This window comes from Eschscholzia californica, unplaced genomic scaffold, assembly GCF_041429995.1.
Source record: "Eschscholzia californica isolate CP2 unplaced genomic scaffold, dmEscCali1.0.p SCAF_2, whole genome shotgun sequence".
NCBI lineage: Eukaryota > Viridiplantae > Streptophyta > Magnoliopsida > Ranunculales > Papaveraceae > Eschscholzia > Eschscholzia californica.
Window position 1 is genome coordinate 8126633 of NW_028238309.1, and position 23382 is coordinate 8150014.

Consider the following 23382-nt stretch of genomic DNA (forward strand, 5'->3'; position numbering starts at 1 on the left):
AAGGAACTCTTCGACCGACAAATAACCATTGAAGAGTGGTATTTCTTCCTTGATTTTGTATTCATCATAATATCTACGCGGATATAATTGGTTAGGATAATAGTTACCTCTATTTTTTTGGTTGCCAACATATTGTTGAAGTGGTTGTTCTCTGCCTTCGTTTCCATTAACAGCTTGGTTGTGGGCGAATCCCTCAACACGTTCTCTGTTAATAGGTTGCCTAGGGTTTGTATTGACATTCAGGTTGTTAATCATCTCCATAACTTGGGTTAGTTGATGACTCAAACCGTCAATTTTTGCCCACATGACATTGTTACCTCGTTCACCGTCGAGGTTTGTGTTTCTAACTTCGTCTTTTGCCATTAAGCCAGGAAAAACCTCGCTCTTGATGCCAACTGACGCAACGGAAAAATCCGAAAAAAGCCTTAGAACTCCGTCTAAAGACTATAGAACCAAAACTAATAAGATTTACTACTAAATACTGAATTTTATTAATAAACTTGAATTAATAAAACAACTCTTAGATCCCCCTTTATATAGACTTAGGGTTTCCTTAACCTAATCAAACTCAAATAACAATTTCTAATAATTAAAATACTACTTTCCTAAACCTAATCAAATTCTAATAACAAGTTCTAAATAAATAAAATACTAGAATCTAAAACCTAAAAGGTTTCCTAAAAATATAAAACTGCTAAAAATAATAATTCTCTACTAACAAAAATATTATGCTACTAAATTAACTAGATTTTAAGATATCCAAGATACTTGGAATATCTCATGAAAATCTCCCTGCATCACCAATTTATGTTGGTAACATGAAATCGATATGTCTCTTTTCCTCTCTCTTGGTTTGTCATAGTTAATGTAAAATCACGAATAAAACAACAGTGGCCGGTTTGAAGTTTTCCACTAAATATTCGTTTCTGAAATTTTCATCTCATAGTTCAGTAGAAGAAGAAGATTTGTAGAAGAAGGAAAAGATTCGTAGAATAAGAAGAAGATTCGCAGAAGAAGTAGTAGAAGAAGAAACCCTAAGAAGAAGAAAAATCCCTACGAAGGAGAAGAACAAATCATAATCCAAAATATTTATGTAGTTTTAGCGAGAAAGTGAGTTTTAGTAGGTTAATTATTTTGGGAATGAAAAAAAATTACTTAAATAGCATTATCAATATTATTTTAAACTTTACCTATTATTACACATTATATTTTGGTAACTTCTGCTTAATAGAAAAATGTCTAGGCTTGTTGAGTTATTATGATAAAATATTTTGACTCAAATAATCATTTTCTATTCTGTTTTCAAAAATTAAAAAAGAGTTTGCATTTCTGGACGTGATGAAAAAAAAACTCTTTTTCAATTGGAGTTCTTGCTATATAAACATACATATATTGTAATGGATGGTTGAATATATCATTAGAACTAACTAGCAAAGCTTATCCTAGTTGCTTTTAGCCAACTCCATGACCAACCCCATCTCATCTCTTCCTCTGCAAGAGAGAATCCATCTTAACAACACTCTCCAAAGAGTTTTAGACCTTATCATCTTCTTCCTTCTCCTTTCCCTCCTCATTTTTCGATTACTTTCATTTAACCATCATCCTTTTATTTGGGTCTTGGCGTTCTTCTGTGAGTCATGGTTCACCTTCGTTTGGTTACTCAACATCAATGCTAAATGGAATCCTGTCGAATACCAAACCTACCCGAACCGCCTCCTAAATTTGTACGTATATGTGTGTGTGTGCGTGTGTTGTGTATTTGTGTGTAAATTTTATATCTAAATTTGTATCAATTTTTTTGGATTTTTAACAGAATTGAAGAACTTCCACCAGTGGATATATTTGTAACAACAGCGGATCCGATTCTTGAACCACCAATAATTACAGTAAACACAGTTCTTTCATTGTTGAGTGTTGATTATCCTACTAACAAGCTTGCTTGCTATGTATCTGACGATGGCGGGTCTCCCATCACCTACTACGCCCTAGTTGAAGCTTCTAAATTTGCTAAACTTTGGGTTCCTTTCTGCAAGAAGTATGAAATCTTAGTTAGGGCTCCGTTTATGTATTTTTCGAACGATGAACAACCTCAAAATTTCAACAACGACTATTCCACTGAGTTCCTGGAGGATTGGAGAAATATGAAGGTATAAAACACAACTGCTGACAAGTGACCACTTATGATTAATAACATTCATATTAAAAGAAAGGCGCTTACCTCATTTAGCACCGAAGGTCTTCGGACAGAGCTGCCTTTGCGCCATCCTGTAAGGGTGGGTGCTTTATCTCACGTATGTGTGTCATAGGGCTAAGAGAAAGGCAGTCCGAGCCCATAGGTGCCTTGATGTAGTAGGAAGGTGTTCCTCTAACCAACGCAGAGATGCTTTTGATCTAACTTGGAACTTTACCAGGTCCAGATATGAGGCAAGCCCAGGCTGACCCTAGAGGTCTAACTTGTAGCTTGCTTAGGGCAATTTCGTATATTGTCTCAAAGGGACAGCCCGTGTCGACCACGTACATTAAATGTCTTTTTGTAAACATGATTAGCTCCCATTAAGGCTTGGCTATTGTGAAAATGATTTGATGGTTCTAAAATGTCTTTTTGTACTTTAAGGTCGAAACTAACACTTGGTTATTTCCATCTTTGATCAATATAGAACGAATATGAATTACTATCCCGCAGAATTCAAGAAGCAGTATGTAACTCTACTCTATGTGATCTTTCTGATGATTTTAAAGCATTTGTTGATATCGAGCGAGGGAATCATCCGAGCATCATTAAGGTAACCCATAAAACTCCAACTTCTATTATATAATTGATATGCCAATTTGATGAGCTCTAATTACTTCTCGTAATTAAACACAGACGCACATAATACGATAAATTACCCATCTTAATTTTACTCTGGCCCAATGATTATATTTGTAGGTTATATGGGAAAACAAGGAAGAAATTGCAGATGGCTTACCACATCTCATTTATGTCTCTAGAGAAAAGCGGCCTAAACATCCACACCACTATAAAGCCGGTGCCATGAACGTTTTGGTATGTTTTTTTACATTTTCTATTGTGGTGACATTTTTTTTTTTATCGCGAAGTTGGAGTTTATATGGTCCATTATACAAGCTAATATTAAAATTAAAGATAAATAGATAATGTTATCTCGTTCGGTTGATATGCTTCGTGGTTGATATCCTTGTTCAATGGCATGGACAGACAAGAGTATCAGGAGTGATGACAAATTCACCATTTATGCTAAATGTTGACTGTGACATGTTTGCAAACAATCCTAAGATAGTTCAACATGCAATGTGTTTACTTCTTGGGACAAAGGAAGAGAAAGAAAGTGGGTTTGTTCAATCTCCTCAGTTTTTCTATGGAGGTCTCAAGGATGATCCTTTTGGAAACCAATTAGTAGTTCTTCAAAAGGTTAGTACTTCTAAACCCTAAACCTAAATCCTTCGCATTTCAATCATTCGTTTTTATTTCTATTTTTCTTCTTGTTGTAGTATGTGGGGCGTGGGCTGGTAGGAATGCAAGGACCATTTTATGGAGGAACTGGATGTTTCCACCGAAGAAAAGTTATTTATGGTCAAACACCGGACGACAACAATCAAAACAAAAATGACAAAACACTAACACCAAGGTTTGGAAATTCGGAAGAATTTATCAGATCGACAACTAAACTACTATATGGAGAACATATGGAAAAAACAACAACACTTCCCAATGATATTTCGAATTCAATTGATGTGGCAATTAAAGTATCTGATTGTAGTTACGAGACCGATACTGACTGGGGTAAAAAGGTAAGAGAGTCATTACATCTAAGTTTTGATTGATGTGATATATCATTAACAAATTCTAAACCCTATTTTTAGGTTGGATGGGTATATGGATCAACAACTGAAGATGTATTGACAGGGCTAAGGATTCATACACAGGGTTGGTCATCAGTCTATTGTATACCTGACCCAGTTCCTTTTTTAGGGTGTGCACCGTCTAGTGGGCCTACTAGCTTGACCCAAATGAAGAGATGGAGTACTGGGCTCCTCGAGATCTTGTTTAGTGATTTCAACCCCATTTTATGCACCGTCAAGGGCCATCTACATTTCAGAGAATGTCTCGCTTATCTCTTGATCAACGTATGGGGCCTTCGTTCTATTCCTGAGTTATGTTATTCATCTCTTTCTGCGTATTGTCTCCTCACCAACAACTCGTTCCTTCCCTCGGTAACTATCTCTCTATCTATCTATTTGTCATAAGCTAATTGTGGTTGTGAGGAGGGGTGGGATACTAGTACCAATACCCAGGCGGCCACGCCCATCCACCCAAGTCTAGGGCAACCCGTGGATAGCTAAAGCCTGAGGTGGGCTTGCACAACTCGGTCCAAACTAATAAATAGCCCGAATTCATACTACATGATTCTCACTTTTCATAGGTATTGGTCATTCATATAACTAGCTAGTTTGAATTAAGATTGACCATTATGATTCAAGACTAAGATCATCTCCAATGAAAGACTCGATCTATAAAACTTAGCGTCACATAGAAATTTCAGAATTTTTATCAAAATTCATCTCCAATGAGATAATCTATTTGAAACTCTTCTAGAAGTAGAAATGTTAAGAATCCTCAAGAGAATTGAGTGCCCTCGAACAAATCTTGGATTGTCTAGTCATCACTTTTCATAATTTGAGCAATAGAAAATTTCCATAATAACTATTTTTACTATCAAATTTGAAATGACATGTGCACAAAAGAATTTTTAGATACTTACAGCGGAGGTACCTAAAAAAGAAAATCAGAATTGAAACTTAAGACGTAAGACAATTGGATACCAGTCTAGTCGGAATTCTCTAACTTTATCATTTTTATACCTAAAGATGATTTGTACGTCTTATTTAGCATTTACTTGCGACTTTCTAAATGTCATGAACTAAACCTTAATAACACGAATCAATAAATGATGAATTTCCATCTCGACCGAGCTTCAATTATGTGACTTCTAGCCTTTAGGTCTTGATCTTTCGCCCTCCGGCTGAAAAATTTCTATGGAAGGTTTTAACAAGTCTGCCACTCCAAGCTGTTTGTTATATTTTTTTTTTTTATGAAATATAAGCTGTTTGTTATATGAAGTTGATGCTATACTCTTAAAATGAACCATACCTCTTCATTAATGACAAACATGAGTATTGTAATTGCAGGTAAAAGACGCAGGAATATTAATTCCGGGTTCTATTTTCGTTATATACAACTTGTACACACTCTCAGAATACCTTTCTTGTGGTCTATCAACTCGTTCGTGGTGGAATAACCAGAGAACTTTGAGAATTTACTCTGTAAGTGCTTGGTTATTTGGAGTCTTGGGTATCATTCTAAAACTATCAGGATTATCCGAGACTGTTTTCGAAGTAACTAAGAAAGATGAAAATAAGTCAGATGATAAGGAGATTGATGAAAATGCTGGTAAATTCACTTTTGATGAATCCCCAATCTTTGTTCCTGGAACAACATTGGTTCTGGTTCACTTGACTGCCATTTTCGTTAGCTTCTCAAGGGCAGTACTGAGTCAGGGGCAGAGTGGGTCTGGCTCATCTGGATTAGGGGAGATTATTTGTAGTGGTTGGGTGGTTCTAAGTTTTATGCCATTTGTGAAAGGACTATTTGGGAAGGGAATTTATGGGATTCCAAGTTCTACAATATGTAAATCAATAGCTTTAGCTGCAATTTTTGTGCAGTTTTGCTATTGGGTTTCATATAGGAACTAACTTATGATTGATTTTGTAATTTGCAAATCAAACATAGTAGAGTCAATTCTTGAATTTATCCAATAAAAGAGCCAAGAGGAAAAATACTTTGAGGCTTGTATACTCCATTCTCGAATTTAGTTTGAATGACATTTATGAGCAGATATATATAACTTTTAGAACTCAAATCAGGTTGTTATAGTACTTATTCAATTCATGAATCGTAATATATCTTTGTATTATATCTCTTCATGATGTCAATGTCTTGTAATGATGAATCTTGCAGTCTATTTTCATAAAAAATGAATAAGCATAATAAAGTTAGGGGTCCATGGGTTTTAAGTCTAAAATAAAGTTCAAAAAAAGTTTAAGGTCCAATCTTCCCAGAAAATAGGTTTTTAGTCCTTTTCGTTTTGGAAGAAACATTGTTGATAAATAACGTGTTATGTATGACACATATAAACAAAAATGAAATAAAGTATGGAAAACATAAAATAAAGTATGAAACTTTAACAATAAATAACAGGTAATTTATGAAACAAAACAAGAATTTTTAAACAGAAAAATACTGTAACTTTGAAGTATAGACATACTTTAACTAATTTGGACTAAATATCCATTATAATTATTATTTTGGCTTAAAATCCTATATCAATATTAGGGGGGACTAAATGTGTGTTTAGGGGTAGATTTTTGGACTAGAAACCCAAAAATTCTAAAGTTAGGGTTGGGAGTAAGAGTTTTAAAAGGTAGTGTTTAGCGGCATGTAAGCATCACCATAACAGATTAAAAAGCTAACAATAATGACAGCCCCTTTAACATTTCATATGAAAAAAGTTAGCCAAAATTGTAGAGCTAATGATAATGGCCCAATCCCGTTAGGGGGATTAGGCCGTTTAACTTTTTATTTCCTTTTGAACTAGTTCTGTACTTTGTTTGGTGGTGCTATTTAATTTCTCTTTCAACAAAAAGTTAGTCGAAATTATAGGTCAAATCCAATTCTAGTAGTCAAGTGTCAATTCAGATTTTCTTTCTTAAGTGTTAATTAAGTTTTTCTTTCTTAAGTGTCAAAACGGAGACACTCTAAAACTTCTTTTATATCCCATGAAAACCTCTAAAATAACTATTTAGTACATGTACATGTCATTCTAAATTAAAAAAAATAGTTAAAAAACAAAATTTTCTATTGGTTTGTATTTTAAAGTGACAATTAGAGTCTCAAAGAGACGTTCTATGATAACTGTTTTTACATCATCATGGGTTGTTTAATAAAGAGTTCTAATATTCAAAGTGAGTGAATCGTTAGTTTGGGATCTAATATCGAAGTAGGACAAATTTAGGACTTTATAACTAATAACATCTCCAATGGAACACTCAACAGAGACTTTAGGGTCCTTTGATACGTGTGAAGATAATTGTGGGATAACATTTTTTTCTGATGGGAAAGAAAGCCAAAGTTTTAATACGTGCATTAAGTTTTAAGTGTTCGATAGGATTATAGAGAATAGGTGGGGTGCCTTTAAAATATTATGGACTTCTTTTATTCACCAATCACTGAGGGTGTCTGTAAAATTCGCGATCATCTTCTTCCAAAAGTCCTAATGAGCACAATAACCGCCTAATTTAAACCATAATGAAAGAAGCATAAAGCCCGACAATAGGAAAGAGGCCTAAAGCCGGACAATTTTACTACAATATTTACTTTGTATATTGCCTAAATTACATGGGACAAATCTTGATAGCAAACTGCTACCACCGAGACTCGATCCCACGACCTCATTACCTTAAGAGGGGTGTCCAACAGTTACACCAAAGGGTGGTGGACTAATGTCTCCAATTGTTGATCATCCTATTGGCTGCAACCCTAAATCAATTTCTGGATCATCTGAAGCATAATTTGAGATGAAATATGTTGAAATTAGTCGATCTAAAGAGAAAGAGTTTTCTTATATTAGTCGATCTAAAGAGACCACATCTAGGGTTTGTCATCTCCAAATCTGTTTAGGGTTTCTCATTTTCTGGTTTTAATATATGATTTTGTTATCTTTGATCTCAATTTATTATGTTTTCACTATCTTCGGTTTTAATTTATGTCTTCCTCAAATCTAGAAGGTAGTGTACCGTTTTTGTTTCAGATGGAGAGAGAGATGGGGGGGACAAGAGAGAGAAAGAGAGAGAGAGAGAGAGAGAGAGAGAGAGCGAGAGAGAGAGCGAGTTTGAGGACGAGAGAGATGGGAGGGGAAAAGATAGAGATAGAGAGTAACGGGAGGAGAGGATTTGGAGAGAGAGAGAGAGAGAGAGTTACGGGACAGAGAGTGAAACTGTAGGGTGAGGTGAGAGTGGGAAATCAGATTTCCCACCTATTTGGTGGTCAAAGAAAATTAAGTTATTTTCACACTTTTTTTCCGTAAGAATTGACTTTCTTACTTTTTTTAGCCCAAACAAACAGAGGAAACTGATTTTCATGAGAATTTCGATATTCCCAACTTATTTTACCACGTAACAAACATACTCTTAAATAATTTAGGTGTGTAAGTGTCACTTAGTTGGCAAATTGGAAAACTTAACTTTTGGTTTCTTCGATGAAAATTTCTAAAATAACTTAGTTTGATATACATGGCAGCCATAAGTGAATAAAAAATCCTATACATTAAAACATCTCAGTCAGTTATTCAGGATATAAGTCTGGTCGTCCATTCTTTGTGTGGGTTTTGCATCTGACGGACGAATATATCCCAAAAATCCATACAGTTTAAAAGTTTGAGTAATTAGGAACCCTAACAGAGGTTATTTTAGTCATTTAGTGAACAAATTTTTTTTTTCTCCCACATTCTCCCCTTTCTCCCATGATTTACAATCTAAACTACATAAATCACTTCCCATCACCCGCACACATATTTTTCTCCACTAAATATGGTTTTACTTATCTGTCGCCTCTTCTCTGCAACTTGCTCTATTAATTTGGAATTTGATGTATGAAGATTACTAGTATAATTGAAGTTGATAATTTGGAGTAACTAATTTCAAAATTTTACGGCGTCAGCCAGGAGGGATCTGTCGCATCGATAGGACGCGGAAGAAACCTAGTTAATTATAAAACAAGGTTTCCGAATTAGTTTAGATTTTAAAGTGAATTGAGTTGGTACATAAAAACAACTCAAGATAACACTCTAAATTTAGATTGTTTTTTTAGTGTCTCTAAAATAACATTATCCACAACATCATTGAGTGTCTAATGGAGTGATACATTGGAGATGGTTTTATAATAAAAATTCTAAATCCTATATGGCATTCTAAGTTTTAGAGTTTGAGTACCATGTTGGAGATACTCTATTTTTCCTACTATATGATACCTAAAATCTAAATCTCTCTTTAAATAACTAGAAAAATAGTCTACCACAAAAAGATAATTGTTTTAGGCCGCGGCTTTGAGGAGTAAAGAAAAATCTCTGGGACGTAAAGACTTGGTCAATCTAAATAGACTTCAAGTAAAGAATTTCAAAATTTTACGACGTCAGCCAAGAGGGATCTGTCGCATTCGTAGGACGCGGAAGAAATCTAGTTAATTATAAAACAAGGTTTCCTAATTAGTTTAGATTTTTAAGTGAAATGAGTTGGTACATAAAAACAACTCAAGATAACACTCTAAATTTAGATTGTCATTTTTAGTGTCTCTAAAATAACGTTATCCACAACATCATTGAGTGTCTAATGGAGTGATCCATTGGAGATGGTTTTATAATAAAAACTCTAAATCCTACATGACATTCTCAGTTTTAGAGTTTGAGTGCCATGTTGGAGATACTTTGTTTTGCCTACTATATGATACCTAAAATATAAATCTCTCTTTAAATAACTAGAAAATAGTCTACCACAAAAAAAGATAATTATTTTAGGCCGCGACTTTGAGAAATAAAGAAAAATCTCTGGGACGTAAAGTCTTGGTCAATCCAGATAGACTTAGGAGGCATATTTATTTTTTGGTCCAAAAATTTATTAACTTGTCTCTTGCCCCTAATCTTTGTAGGGATTTATACCCTTATACTAGTGTTTATAGCGGAAATAAGACATCTAATGTCTACACTAGTATCCCCAGGATCACATGCAAAACTAGTAATTAATCTAATGGAGATAGTAGATTACCTTAATCGCTTTTCCCTCGAACTAGTTGAATTGATTGAAGAAGACCAAGAGCTTCAAGTGTAGCTCCTCTACTTGGGACACGAGCAATCAATTTGATCTCCCACCTTGTTGTATAGCTAGCACACCAATGGTGGTTGGATAATAAGAAGACCTTCTTCTTGCTTGACTAGAAGATAGCTTGGGAATTAGCTCACTTTCTCCTCTCTACTTGATGTGGTAGAGTAAGAAAGCTTAGAGAGAAATTCCACACCTTATTCTCTGCCCTAAGAGTGTTTATATAGAACCCTAATAAGAATCCACCTCCTTTTAGGTTTCCTAAAACACCCTTTAGAATAAGATTTAGGGAAATAGTCGAAAATAGCAACTATTAGTATTTTCTCAATTCCCTAAGGAGATGACGTCCAAACCCAGCCAAAATTGGCAGATTTAATTTTCATAACATAAGGAAACGTCCCACCAAAAATCAGCCCAATCCGAGGCCTAAAAGTGCCCGAATCGGCCTAGGCCCAAAAACCCTGTTTTTGGCCTTTTTGTACTATCTTTGCCTAATTCCTTTTTAGGCCTATGAGATATGTTTACGGGACACTCCCATGATTATATTTCACTCCCACTAGTCATATCCTAGATCAATTTGTCACTCTTATGTGTAACCCGTTGTAGGATCCGATCGAAGTTAGCCGCGAATTACTTCGTAATTCGACGATCGTAGTTGGTCTCTAGCTACAACTCTACGATCCCTAAATCAATCGGACTTGATGATCTTCCACATCAATTATCTTATCCGACAAATTGTTCGCATTGTCACCTTGGTCGAAGGACATCTCCTTCAACTCCTTCAGACTCCCACTTGGACTTAGAACAAGTGCAATGCCTCGATTCCCGTGTCAATTTAGTATCCCATCTGATACGTCACGTCATTCAGACTTTCTTGATATCCGAATACAACTGTAAAAGACAAACGATTAACTTTTAATCCGTTTGAGCGCGGCCACGCATTTTCAGTTGCTACTTATCAAGTGGCCTTGAGACACTTTGTACCTAATGTGATTAGGGTGACACAATCCATTCTTGCACTCCCACTTAACTTCATGTCTATCCTGTCCTTCCCAGTATCCGCCTTTATAACCTCCTTTTACGGCGCGGCGTTTAACGGAACCAAAGTCGGGCATTCCTTACATAAGATGAGTGGAGCACTCGTGTTTTGAGGAATCTCTCCAATTGTCTTTATGAGAAGTATTGACGTTCATCACGGGTGATGTACTTCTCATTTGAGGGTTATCCAGTGTATAAACCTTTTACACACCCACGTAGTCGAATAGAATATGCTATTCCTATAGCCCATGAAACTGCGCTATCCCATCGACTCCCGTGCTAGTCTTCGTGAGTCATTGTTGTCCATGCAATGACCTGGACCAGGGATTCGATAATAAATATTCCAAGTTCACTTAATAGGGTTTCATTCATCGGATCACGTATCTGACAAACCTATTCGGAATGTTTTATCATCAATGGACTGTCGTTTAAATACTAAACCAAATTTAGACGACTTGTGAAATAACTCTATTATTTCTGATAACGAGAGTTGTAAATCTGAGCCTCTTCCGTAAAACTCCTTTTACCCACTCAATTTTACTTGTCGAGGTTTAAAATTATACCTCATGCCTTAGACTGTGTATGAATCTCATACTATGTCTTAGGTGACAGTTTAGTTTGACTACCGTGGTAGTCGGTTTTAAACTTTGCTTATTATCAATTAATTTGAAGATTGCTAACTTCAACCTTGATAATATCTAGTAACTTTTACTAGAGTTAAGGCTTTTAATTCTTTGTGTAGTATTTGCAACAGTTTCCGGCTTAAAACACTTTTAGCCCACTTTCCTTCCATGTCTGGAAGTTTGCTACGATGACATGTTCAACTTTTGTACTACTTCATCCTTTAGCCTTCTAGGATGTACTAAGTAGTGTTTCGGTTTTCCAATCCGAATTCGGATGTTTAAATGCTAATCATGTCCAACATGATTGACTTTATGTTTTCGAACATAAATGTCTCTCTCATGCGTGCTAGCTCATCGGTGTCTTTTCAGACTCCGAGTTTTGCAACGCCCTCTGTCATGAGTTTTTGGGTCGAAACCTTTTAGACTTTCCGAGTCTTAGATTTTCTGTTTCGGATCTCAAGCATCTCAGCGTACTGAGTCTCTCTAATCCTATCACCCTTTTGATCTATGCTTATAGATCTTCAGATGCCCAAAAATGGCATTTTATCCTTTTGTGTGTGGTCCTTTATTGAGTCAGTTCGTTACTGTTATACAACACCTTATGTCGTACTCAATCTTTTGTATGTACTCTGCATACGGACCCGGAAGGTTTGTTTACTCCCACTTACCTTCTTGAAATTTCGTAATTCAAGATTTTCTTCATTCCTCAGGAATCAAACTTCTTTGATTGCCTTTTGAATCGAAGATTCTAACTCTTGCGTGCTTTTAATCCGTCGATAGATTTCTGAAGCATGCTTGTGGACATAACTTGATTGGAAGAATCTTTATTCTTCTTGTCTCGTTTCGGGAAACATGAATGTTTCCATCCTTCTCAGTTTTCTATTTTGGAAAACCAATTTAGGTCTTCTGTTGACTTAAATTATCATGCTTCATGTCTTGACGAGATATGGATTCCACGATGATTTTGGCTTCTAGCCAAAACTAGAGTCAGTTTCCGTTTCTACGCAGGTCTTTTATCTCTTCAAAAATAACCTTTATTTTCTGAGTCTTTAAGATTTTATTTTGACCTTTCAGGGCTTTTGAACAACAATTTGGAATTTTCTCAACTACTTTGAGATATTCCTTTAGAGGCACTTTCACTCGCTTTGAGAGTTCTCTTGCGAATGACATTCGCTTTTGTGCGGTGGGTTTACAAGATCATATCTTTAACCTTTCCTTTTCCAAGGAGTCGCAGTTTGTTGCTCTTGGTCGAATTTAATCGTCTTGTACAAGTTTCATGATTGTTCTTCATGATCGAATTAAATCGACTTGTACTTTTCTCCCACTTATTCTTGTAATAATTAGTGCTTTTCTCCCAGACTACTAGGTGTGCTAATTACTAGAAGAATACTATCATGAGCAACAAACACTTTGTTCTCTTGATTGGTTCTGGAAGAAGCCCTAATTTCTTCCAAAGAAATTGCGTCAGATATTAGCTAGTTTTTGTAACGCTGTTACAAGTTTTAGCCTTTAAACGGACTTTGGTAAGTATGAAAACGATCTTTTCTAGAATATGTCCAAAATTATTCGGAAGACTGGCTTAAACCCATCTTTGATCGAATTATGCATAGCAATGTTCGATTACTCCCACTGAATCCACCATCCCTCAGATGTGTTCCATGGAGCGAGTTGGGAAACGGTTTCTCAACTCCTTTGATGGTTATCAAGTATTTGACTCAAGTTTTTACCACTCCAATCTAATCGGATGACTTAAACTCTCTGGTCAAAATGATTCTTTTACTTCGGTTTGTACTTTGTTTGAACCTTTCAAACATTCCGACTTATACTTTATGATTTGTACGTTTCCATACTTCATGAAGTTGTCAGAGTACGCATTTGAAGTTTCTCTCGTTAGCTTCTGCAAGTAAACTTATAGGTCTGCATAACACTGTATGAGTCCTAATAGATTACCAGTCTCTATGCCTTTTGAAAAGGGTGACTTTGTCAATTCAGTCCTTAAGACCTAATTGACAATGCTGAAGTTTAATGAGTTTGAATCTCTTGATTTTAGCCATTCTCAATGTTAACCTTCAGTTAATTTTACCACTGGTTTAAAACATCATATGTTTCTAGAAGAACAAAATAATCACTATTGAGTTCTAAGCTAGATCAGTGTCTAAAAGAAGACTTTGATCCCTTTCAGCATCCCTAGCATTACTGCTTATGCTCCCTCTTGGATCTTTACTTCTTTTAGTCAAATATGTAATTCCCTTAAGCTCCCACTGAGCCGCTCATCTGGTCTTAAATACCTGATGAAGGAATTTTACGATACTTGTTTTAACTTTGTTAGCAAGGATACGGAACCGGAATTCATAATTCCATTCCTTTTGTCCTCCAAGTGCTAAAGGTAGTTTCCTTTTAAATGGTCTAGCCATTGTTTTAGAAACATTCACAGTAATGAGGAATACTCTTGATCATGTACTCGGCAACTGCTTTTCTTTGATCAAATGTGTGTCTCACTTGACTGATCCTTTTGCCCATTTGAATCTCAAGAGCTCTTTCTTAGATTCTTTGTACCAAATCTCAAGAACCTTTCTTAGACTGGATATTCCCGTATGTTCTGCTCAGTTTGTTCGTAACAACCTGAGTGACTCATCTAAGGTCTTTATCAATCTTTGTTCAATCGATATTGAATTGGGTGATAGATGTATTCTGTTGTCTTCCCTTATGATGACTTTCAGATTGCCTTGGAGGTCTCGTACCTCTCCATTTATGACTTCTGTAGGAATTTCTTCCTTAGTTTGTCTTAATGGTTATGCTAGCATTTATTACTCTTCCAAAGAGAATGTTTATACGATTGCTTGCAAATGGCTTTTGACCTTCTCTTGTATGAGTCAACATTGGGATTGGGTATTCTAGTGACCTTCCTTTTGAATCTGAGAACTACATAAAACTACATAAAGAAATGGCAAAGTTTTAAAACTCGTTATCGTTTTTTGAAAAACTTAGTTTTCCCACATTATTCAATAATAATCGTCCCCGATTGAATAAGTGATACCAAGACCCCAGTTCTTCGGAGTAAAGCGGACGAAGGCCCTACCCTTTGACTCCGTCGTTCCGGGTGAGTGAACTACTTCACTGATCATACCTTATGACTCTTGGTTGATAGATTTCATTAATGAATGACTAATCTATCCTTTTGCCTCGAGTATCCAAGACTCTCTTGCTGATCTCGTTGAGTAGAACCATTTAGACGTGTAGGCCTCTTCTATAGACCTACCCGCATTGTCCCAAGGTAGAGGAGGTACTCTGCGAAGGCCGACCCACCTTCCTCGAACAAGGGCGCAACGAGTGTCTTAATCTGGATAGGCGATTACTCAAGATTACGTTTTGGGGACTTTTACGCTAGTCTGGCGTTTGTTATAGTGAACTATTTAGCCTAACTAACGTCCACGACATAAAGCGTAAATAAGTAAGTAAATGCGCGCGAGAAAGTAAATCAAGCAGACATGGATCCTAGTATGGCCCTTAACCTAGAAGATCTAATCTCCTTTGGTTTTCTTCTTGGTTCGCCTTTTGGTTCGTCTAGATCTCCATCTTTGAACCTCCATTGATTTCTCCCACTCGCCTTTGGATTCCATCCTTGAGTTTTCTTCAATGGACTCATTGACCCTAAACTCTAATTACAAGACTCTAACGATTCGCAGATCGTATAAACTTGAAATTAAAATTAATTACAAAGCATGCACCCATCCGTGCTTAAAACAAGAATAAAGATATAAATCTATGGCCATACTAGTTTCCCGCATTCACAACACATGCAATCATATAATATATCAAGGCTAAGAATTATATATGCATGATTATCTTGGGAGATACTTTTGTTGACATCACATGTCACATGACCTACCTTAAGTCTAAATTCGAAGAATTCGACTAATGGTGCGTTCTCGTTTTATCTCTTATGATTTCTAAAATCAACTTTACGAAAAACTCTGTTTTGGGCTTGAGAAAGCCCGGGTCAATTTCGGAAAAAATATTGGTTCGATTCTTAATGATTTCATAAATCAATTTAAAGAGAAATCCGTTTTGGGCCCTTGGATGGCCCGGATTGATTTTGGAATTATTTGGTTGGAATCGGAAGAAATTTTGGCAAAAACTCCCACTCGAATGATGGTCCCTTTTTGTGGTCCGAAAAGCCTCGGAAAAGCCCGGGACAAGTCCTAGACAAGTCCGGGACAAGTCCTAGACGCGTCCAGGAAGTGATGTGGCGTGAAAAAGCCACATTTAGGTCACTTAACTTTGATTAGTTAGTTCTTTTCGAGTTGTATTTCTAATTATTTATGTGTTTTTCATGTTAGGTACCTATTTTGGAGTTAGACATGAAAATCGGAATAAAGGGAACGAATCGTCACTATCATTTCATGTGCCGAAAACGAGAGAAAAAGACTTCAAGCAAATCAAATGACAAGACGAGTTAATGACGAGTCCGACAGTGAAAACGGAATTCAATTCGGAGTTTGGACGGGGAAGATGTGAAAGATAGAAGCTAAGGTCTTTTCTTGAAGGCACCCCCCTTTGATTCTAAATGTAGAGACAAGATGAAGGCACTCGCTTGGTTTCTAAACCAAGCCCAAAGCCCACACAAGCCCAAAGAAGATGACAAGGAAAAATCTTGGAGGCACCCTCTTTATGGTTCAAAGTAAAGTCTGAGTCAAAGTCAAACATTGACTAGGGTTTTGAGTCAAAAAGAAAGGATCACAAGTAGTAAAAGGGGAGAGACTAATCATCAATCATTCAACAACTTGGAAGAGAGAGAGGAGGCTAGGGGTTTTCTAGGGTTCCTTCATCAAGTTCTTCAAAGTTCCTAGGGTTTGAGTTTGGTTGGTGAAGAGAGCAAGAGAGAGAGGAGGTGCCGGCCAAGCTTTGGCCAACCAAAGCTTGGCCGGCACGGCCACAAAGAGGCACGGGAGCAAGCACGGGAGCACCAAATCGGAACAGCAAGCTCGGTAGGAGGAGAGAGCACGGGATAGCCAACACAGGTCGCGGCAGCAGCTGCCGCAAATCGCGAGCAGCTGCTGCTGCAAATCGCGAGCAGCTGCTGCTGCAAATCGCGAGCAGCTGCTGCTGCAAATCGCGAGCAGCTGCTGCTCGGCTCATGCTCGGACTGCTTCATCAAGGTTGCGGCTGCGGCTCGGACGCACGGGACAGCTACTCAAGTGCTCGGAATACCTTGTTTTCGCCGGATCTAGGGTTTTGGCCGAGAGTCCACCATCTTTGACCGGAAGTTTCAAGGGTTTCCGGCAACTTTCTTGGTTCGAAACCTTGGGGCTTTTATTACCCATGTCTTGATCTATCTTCCCATGTAGTTTGATTTGATTTTGGGTGAAAAATCTTTAGAGAAAGAGAGCTTGGTGAAGCTTTAATGGTGGATGTTCTTGAGATGGAGAAGATGATGATGGGTGCTATGGGGAAATCTGATTTTTACTCGGGGACACCCAAAGTTCACTATTAAAGGGAAATCCAGAAAATTGCTACGGGGAGATCGACTATACTTAGAGACTCATTTTTCTCGACGAACCTAGCCTCGAGCCACATCGAAAAAGGGGGATTTCTTATCATCTTCTTTTCATTTATTACTTATTCACCATGTTAGCTAAATCAAGTGTGTCGATTATATGAGATGAAATGTGATGAATTTGTGATTATGTTTAATATGATTTGATGTTTTGATTATGAATTGATATTCATTTGATTCGATTATCGTTTTGATCGTATTTTCATGTGTCTTGTCAAGCACTTCGCATAGTTAATAGACGAAACGAGGTATTCGATATCGATAGTAGTCTAAGTCATAATTTCATGTGTCTTGTCATGCACTTCACATAGTTAGGCGACTAGACAACACTTTCGATGACTCGGGATTAATCGATTTAGACGTTTGTTTGACTAAGTATGATCTACGGATATACGTAGTACTTAGAGACATCTACTTTAGGAGTCGAATATTGATTGTACATCGACACATTAAATCGGACTACACATAGTCGTAGGTTTATCATTATAGATTCCTAGACTTCGACACCTCTCTCACTTATTTGTTGCCTGAATCGAGTCTTACCGTCTCCCGGCTCTTGTTCCTTCGACTCTTCTCTCGAATCTCTCTCGCCCGTTTACTTTATTGTTTAGTTTTAACCTGCTTTAATTGTTTTCTTTATTTCTTATTCAATCAAAACCCTCGTTTACCTTTGTTTTTCTCCTTTTAGTCTAAGTTAGCTTTTAATATCTAGACCGAGGGATAAGACCCTTCGATATCCAAACTACCTTCCTATCCTTGGATCGATCCCGGTTTTGCCGGATTACTACTTGATACCTCCGCTTGGGTGTGCAACCTTTTCGGGTGCATCAAGTTTTTGGCGCCGCTGCCGGGGATAGGTTTAATAGTTTAGATATCGTTTACGTGTTCTGTTCATTAGTTTAGTGTTGTTTGCTTACTTGGACGTTTATTTTCTTTGTTTCTTTTAGTTTCTTTTTAATTCTTGTTTTCTTTGAGGTACTTATCCAAGGAGCTTTAAAGGACGAAAGCAAACAAGTTTGGGGATAAAAAGGTAAAGATAAGAAAAGGGAAGAGGATCCAGTTGTGGTAACAAACGCCACCTCTAGTATCGTTCCCTAACCTTTACCTATTTGAGCGGCTTAAGTGCATTTGCATCTTGTCTATTATTGATAGTTGTAGTCGAATTGAACACTTGTGATTGCTTGCATTTTTTTTTTAATTGTGCTTCAATGGATGTTAATGGGAATGATAGTTGGAATGATGGGTATGAGGTTCATCGACCGCTTAGAAGTCTTAGGGACTACCTTGAACCTAATATGGCTAGCATACCTTCATGCATCATATTTCCGAGTAATGTGTGTAATTTAGACATAGACCCTGAGATTATTCAATTACTTCCTATATTTCGAGGCTTAGAGAATGAAGATCCATATTTTCATTTGAGAGAGTTCGATGAGATTTGCTCGATACTCCCAATCAATGGAGAACTTGAGGGAATCGCTAAGCTCAAATTATTTCCGTTTTCATTAAAAGAAAAGTCGAAGATATGGTTTCATTCTTTAAGGCCTAGGACTATAAGAAGTTGGGATGAGATGACTAGGGCGTTTTTGAAAAAGTTTTTCCCAATCCATCGAACCAACACCTTAAGAAGAGAAATTATGAATTTTGAGCAACACAAAGAGGAGACCTTCTTTGGGTGTTGGGAGAGATTTAAAGACCTCCTTCTCGCATGTCCACATCATAACTATGAAATATGGAGGGTCATCGGGTTCTTTTACGATGGCTTAACCTCCAAAATGAAACACTTCGTGGAAGTGATGTGCAACGGAGGGTTTATGAGTAAAAATCCTAATGAGGCTTGGGAGTATCTCGACCTCTTAGCGGAGAAAGTCCAAGATTGGGACACACCCGTTAAGAGTGACGGAGATATAGCCGAAGGAAACCATTACTCAAAAGGAGGCATATGCTTTTTAAAGAAGAACGGGGAAGTAGAAGATAAAATTGCCTACATGGCTCGGAAAGAATTTATAGATATGCATGATGGTGATTTGGTGATTGATAGTGTCTGTAGCATTTGTGCAAGTCGAGAACACTTATCGGGTGAATGCCCTACTATTTCTCCTTGTCGAGATTTCTCACTAGGATGCACAAATGTCGTAGACACTCATATGAAGCATGTAGGTTCGAGGAGTGATGTCTTTACAAATGATTATGAGAATCTTCAAGAGCCCTTAGTCGGTTTCACTTATGTGTTTCATCATGAGAGGAATCTTGAAGATGTTTCAAAATCATTTTATGAGGCAGAAACTCAGATTAGCCAAAACACCTTGCACGCCCTTAAAGAGATGGAGGAAAAATTAAAAGACATCGAGAAAAGGGTTTCACAACTCCAAACTCCAACAGATCTCAAGGGTATAGGTGAGGGTAATACACCTAGTGCTAATGTTAAGTCCAACTTCATTCTTGGAAGTGATGAAATGATTAGATTGGATACTCCTATGAAGGTAGACATACCCGAGGATCTTACAAATTCCGAGAGAGGAGATGGACATAACGAGGTTTTAAAGTCGAAATCTGAGTCTGAACTAGTTGATGAACCTCATTCCACTTTTCATAAACAATTGTTCCCTACTCGTGATATGAATATGCTTGCATTGATAGTTAAGAGGGACAATACTACTAGTGCTCAGAAGAACCATAACGACATGACTAGTTTGTTACCTGAGACCTGTGTAGCTAATAAAGATGGACTAGATGTGGATGCCCTCTTGAGCGGAGCTATAGATTTCTCTAAGGACACGTATGATATCGAGACGAGAATAATGTTTAAACGATTGGTTGAACCTTTACTTAAGGAAACTTCTGACTTAGTCCCGAGCCTTATGGACAAATCCTTAAGTTGTAGTTCGACATCTAAACCAATATCTCATACATACGTAGATCCTTTTAGTGAAATGCATGTCCTCCCTGTTATTATGTCAAACTTTGTTGCCTTGTCGTCATCCAAGTTTGGGGATTACCTCTTATTTTTTGCCGTCTCACGTATAAACCCATACCATTACATTGTTGTGAGACGGTTCTTACCAGTTAAAACTTTCGTGTGGGTAGACCCCCAAATATTTCGTCTTTTGTTATATGATTGGTTGGTCTATTGGGATGGGTTTGATGTTTGTGGGTATCATCTCTGAAAACCCTCCACGAGACCTAACTCGTGCTCTTGTGAAAGCAAGAGAATCAATGACTAATTGCATGGTTCGATGCAATCGAGTGATCCTGCGTGAGTGGTCATTTTTATGTTGTCATGCTTATGCTTCATTCTTATGTTTTATATTGATGTGTTAGGAGTGTTTCTCACTTTGTATACTTTTAGGACGTGGTTCGTTCCAAGTTTGGGGATGGCGATGGGCTTATCATCAACTTGGAACTCGAATACACAAGTCTTGGTAGTATAAATTTCTATCTCCGCCGGCTATGGTAATATCCTTCCACTTTTCTCTTTAACTTATTGTACCTCTTATCTTTTGGTGAGTATATGCTTAGTACATTGAGGACAATGTTAGTTTTAAGTTTGGGGATGGGGATACGACCATTTAGTCGCATGACATCATGACCTTAGATTTCAAAAGACAAAAGGGTTCATCAAATTGACCAAATTTGAAATTTTTTTGGGTAGATTTGGTATGATTCTAGTGGTATTTTTAAGTATGTTGATGCATATGGATCTTTCTCGATAAATCTTATGCATGCTCTTAATCCCTTCATGAATGTTAAGTCCTTCAGTGTTCGTGTGCTATCATGTGAGTATCATCTTAAGGAAGAAGGAACATTTCTAAGTGACCTAAAATAGTCATTAGTGGAGACTTAAACCCATGTGAGATATCTGAGCCTTTTCATTGCCTTTGAGTGTACTCTTCCGCGCTAACTCCGAGTAGAATGAAGAGCTACTCAACTTCGCAACTTTCAAAAGAGCTTAGACGATCTCATGAGCTCAACTTCCTTAGCCACTAGGAGTGACATCAGGATAGCGAATAAACCTTACTCTTGTAGTCCATGAAACCCGATAATAGTGTCAACTTTAGGGAAACGGATACTCCACCATCCATTCATCATACTACTCCCGAGAATGAAGGCATGAAAAGTAAAGAAGAAAGAATGTGAAAGCAAAGTGTGAAAGTAAAGGCGATGTGTTGAGAATACTAGTTTGTACTCTTGTGTTTGGTGTTTGGTTATGTGTGTAAAAAAGAGAAAAGTGAGAGAATAAAGAAAAGAAAAAAAAAAGAGAAAAAGAAAAAGAAAAAGAAAAAAAGAAAAGAAAAATAAAAAGAAAGAAAGTTGCTTTTGTGTAAAAGTTCATGTGAACTTTTGAGTGTTTATGTAAGTATTTGGAATAAATAAAGTATTCAAAGCAAAAAGTCAAGTTAAAGGTTGTTTGAGTGTTCTTTTATCATTGAAGGCGTCGACATTCTCGGGATTTCATCATCTTTCATTCCATCACTTGTATCCGTTTACCTTTAGGAGACATTATTAGAGGGTAGAGTGGGTGAGAAGGGTGAGTGAGCTTCCCCATTCCGTTAGTGGTTATTTCCATTCCTAAGAGATCATTTCGTTTTAGAACTTGATATCCTCATTTAATTTTTTTTATGTGTTGAGTTTACTTTATTCCATGCTCACACATGAGAGTGAACCATTAGATTTCATTTTGAGTGATTTCATGTTTAAGAGCGTATGACCGTGAGGCCAAAGTCGAGGCGAAATGTGCTATGATAGGAAACAAAGTTTTGTTACTTTAGACTTGGATGATGCTCATGATGATGGGACACTTGCACTTAAGTATGAAACTATTAGTGAGGAGACTCTTAGCATGCTTTTGTGTTTATTGGTTTGATTCATATGTTTGACACACTTAAGTCTCTCACTTGTTGATCGTTACCTTATTTGCATCGATAGTTCAACTCTTATATCTCTTGGAATCTTGAACTTTGTGGGTGTATTCACTGGAAACCCTCACGAGACAAAACTCGTCCTTTAGGGGTAACCTAAGGGTTTAAAGGCTTGTTGCATACGCTAAATGCAACCGGGATACCTCCGAAAGTGAGTTAGGTTTACTTTATTGTCTTGTTTTGTTTGTTTGCTCGAGGACTAGCAAATTCTAAGTTTGGGGATGTTGATGTGGCGTGAAAAAGCCACATTTAGGTCACTTAACTTTGATTAGTTAGTTCTTTTCGAGTTGTATTTCTAATTATTTATGTGTTTTTCATGTTAGGTACCTATTTTGGAGTTAGACATGAAAATCGGAATAAAGGGAACGAATCGTCACTATCATTTCATGTGCCGAAAACGAGAGAAAAAGACTTCAAGCAAATCAAATGACAAGACGAGTTAATGACGAGTCCGACAGTGAAAACGGAATTCAATTCGGAGTTTGGACGGGGAAGATGTGAAAGATAGAAGCTAAGGTCTTTTCTTGAAGGCACCCCCCTTTGATTCTAAATGTAGAGACAAGATGAAGGCACTCGCTTGGTTTCTAAACCAAGCCCAAAGCCCACACAAGCCCAAAGAAGATGACAAGGAAAAATCTTGGAGGCACCCTCTTTATGGTTCAAAGTAAAGTCTGAGTCAAAGTCAAACATTGACTAGGGTTTTGAGTCAAAAAGAAAGGATCACAAGTAGTAAAAGGGGAGAGACTAATCATCAATCATTCAACAACTTGGAAGAGAGAGAGGAGGCTAGGGGTTTTCTAGGGTTCCTTCATCAAGTTCTTCAAAGTTCCTAGGGTTTGAGTTTGGTTGGTGAAGAGAGCAAGAGAGAGAGGAGGTGCCGGCCAAGCTTTGGCCAACCAAAGCTTGGCCGGCACGGCCACAAAGAGGCACGGGAGCAAGCACGGGAGCACCAAATCGGAACAGCAAGCTCGGTAGGAGGAGAGAGCACGGGATAGCCAACACAGGTCGCGGCAGCAGCTGCCGCAAATCGCGAGCAGCTGCTGCTGCAAATCGCGAGCAGCTGCTGCTGCAAATCGCGAGCAGCTGCTGCTGCAAATCGCGAGCAGCTGCTGCTCGGCTCATGCTCGGACTGCTTCATCAAGGTTGCGGCTGCGGCTCGGACGCACGGGACAGCTACTCAAGTGCTCCGAATACCTTGTTTTCGCCGGATCTAGGGTTTTGGCCGAGAGTCCACCATCTTTGACCGGAAGTTTCAAGGGTTTCCGGCAACTTTCTTGGTTCGAAACCTTGGGGCTTT

The 23382-nt window shown here is 37.6% G+C and overlaps 1 protein-coding gene across 1 annotated transcript; it reads left to right on the forward strand.

Annotated features, from left to right (window-relative positions):
- Positions 1-1055: 1055 nt before the first annotated feature.
- Positions 1056-5939, forward strand: LOC147555874 (cellulose synthase-like protein H1). Its single transcript, XM_086663581.1, has 8 exons — positions 1056-1724; positions 1814-2147; positions 2658-2783; positions 2930-3046; positions 3218-3430; positions 3511-3810; positions 3883-4233; positions 5209-5939. Exons 1-8 carry the CDS (start codon positions 1465-1467, stop codon positions 5770-5772), a joined length of 2265 nt encoding a protein of 754 aa, XP_086519707.1. The 5' UTR covers positions 1056-1464; the 3' UTR covers positions 5773-5939.
- Positions 5940-23382: the final 17443 nt, after the last annotated feature.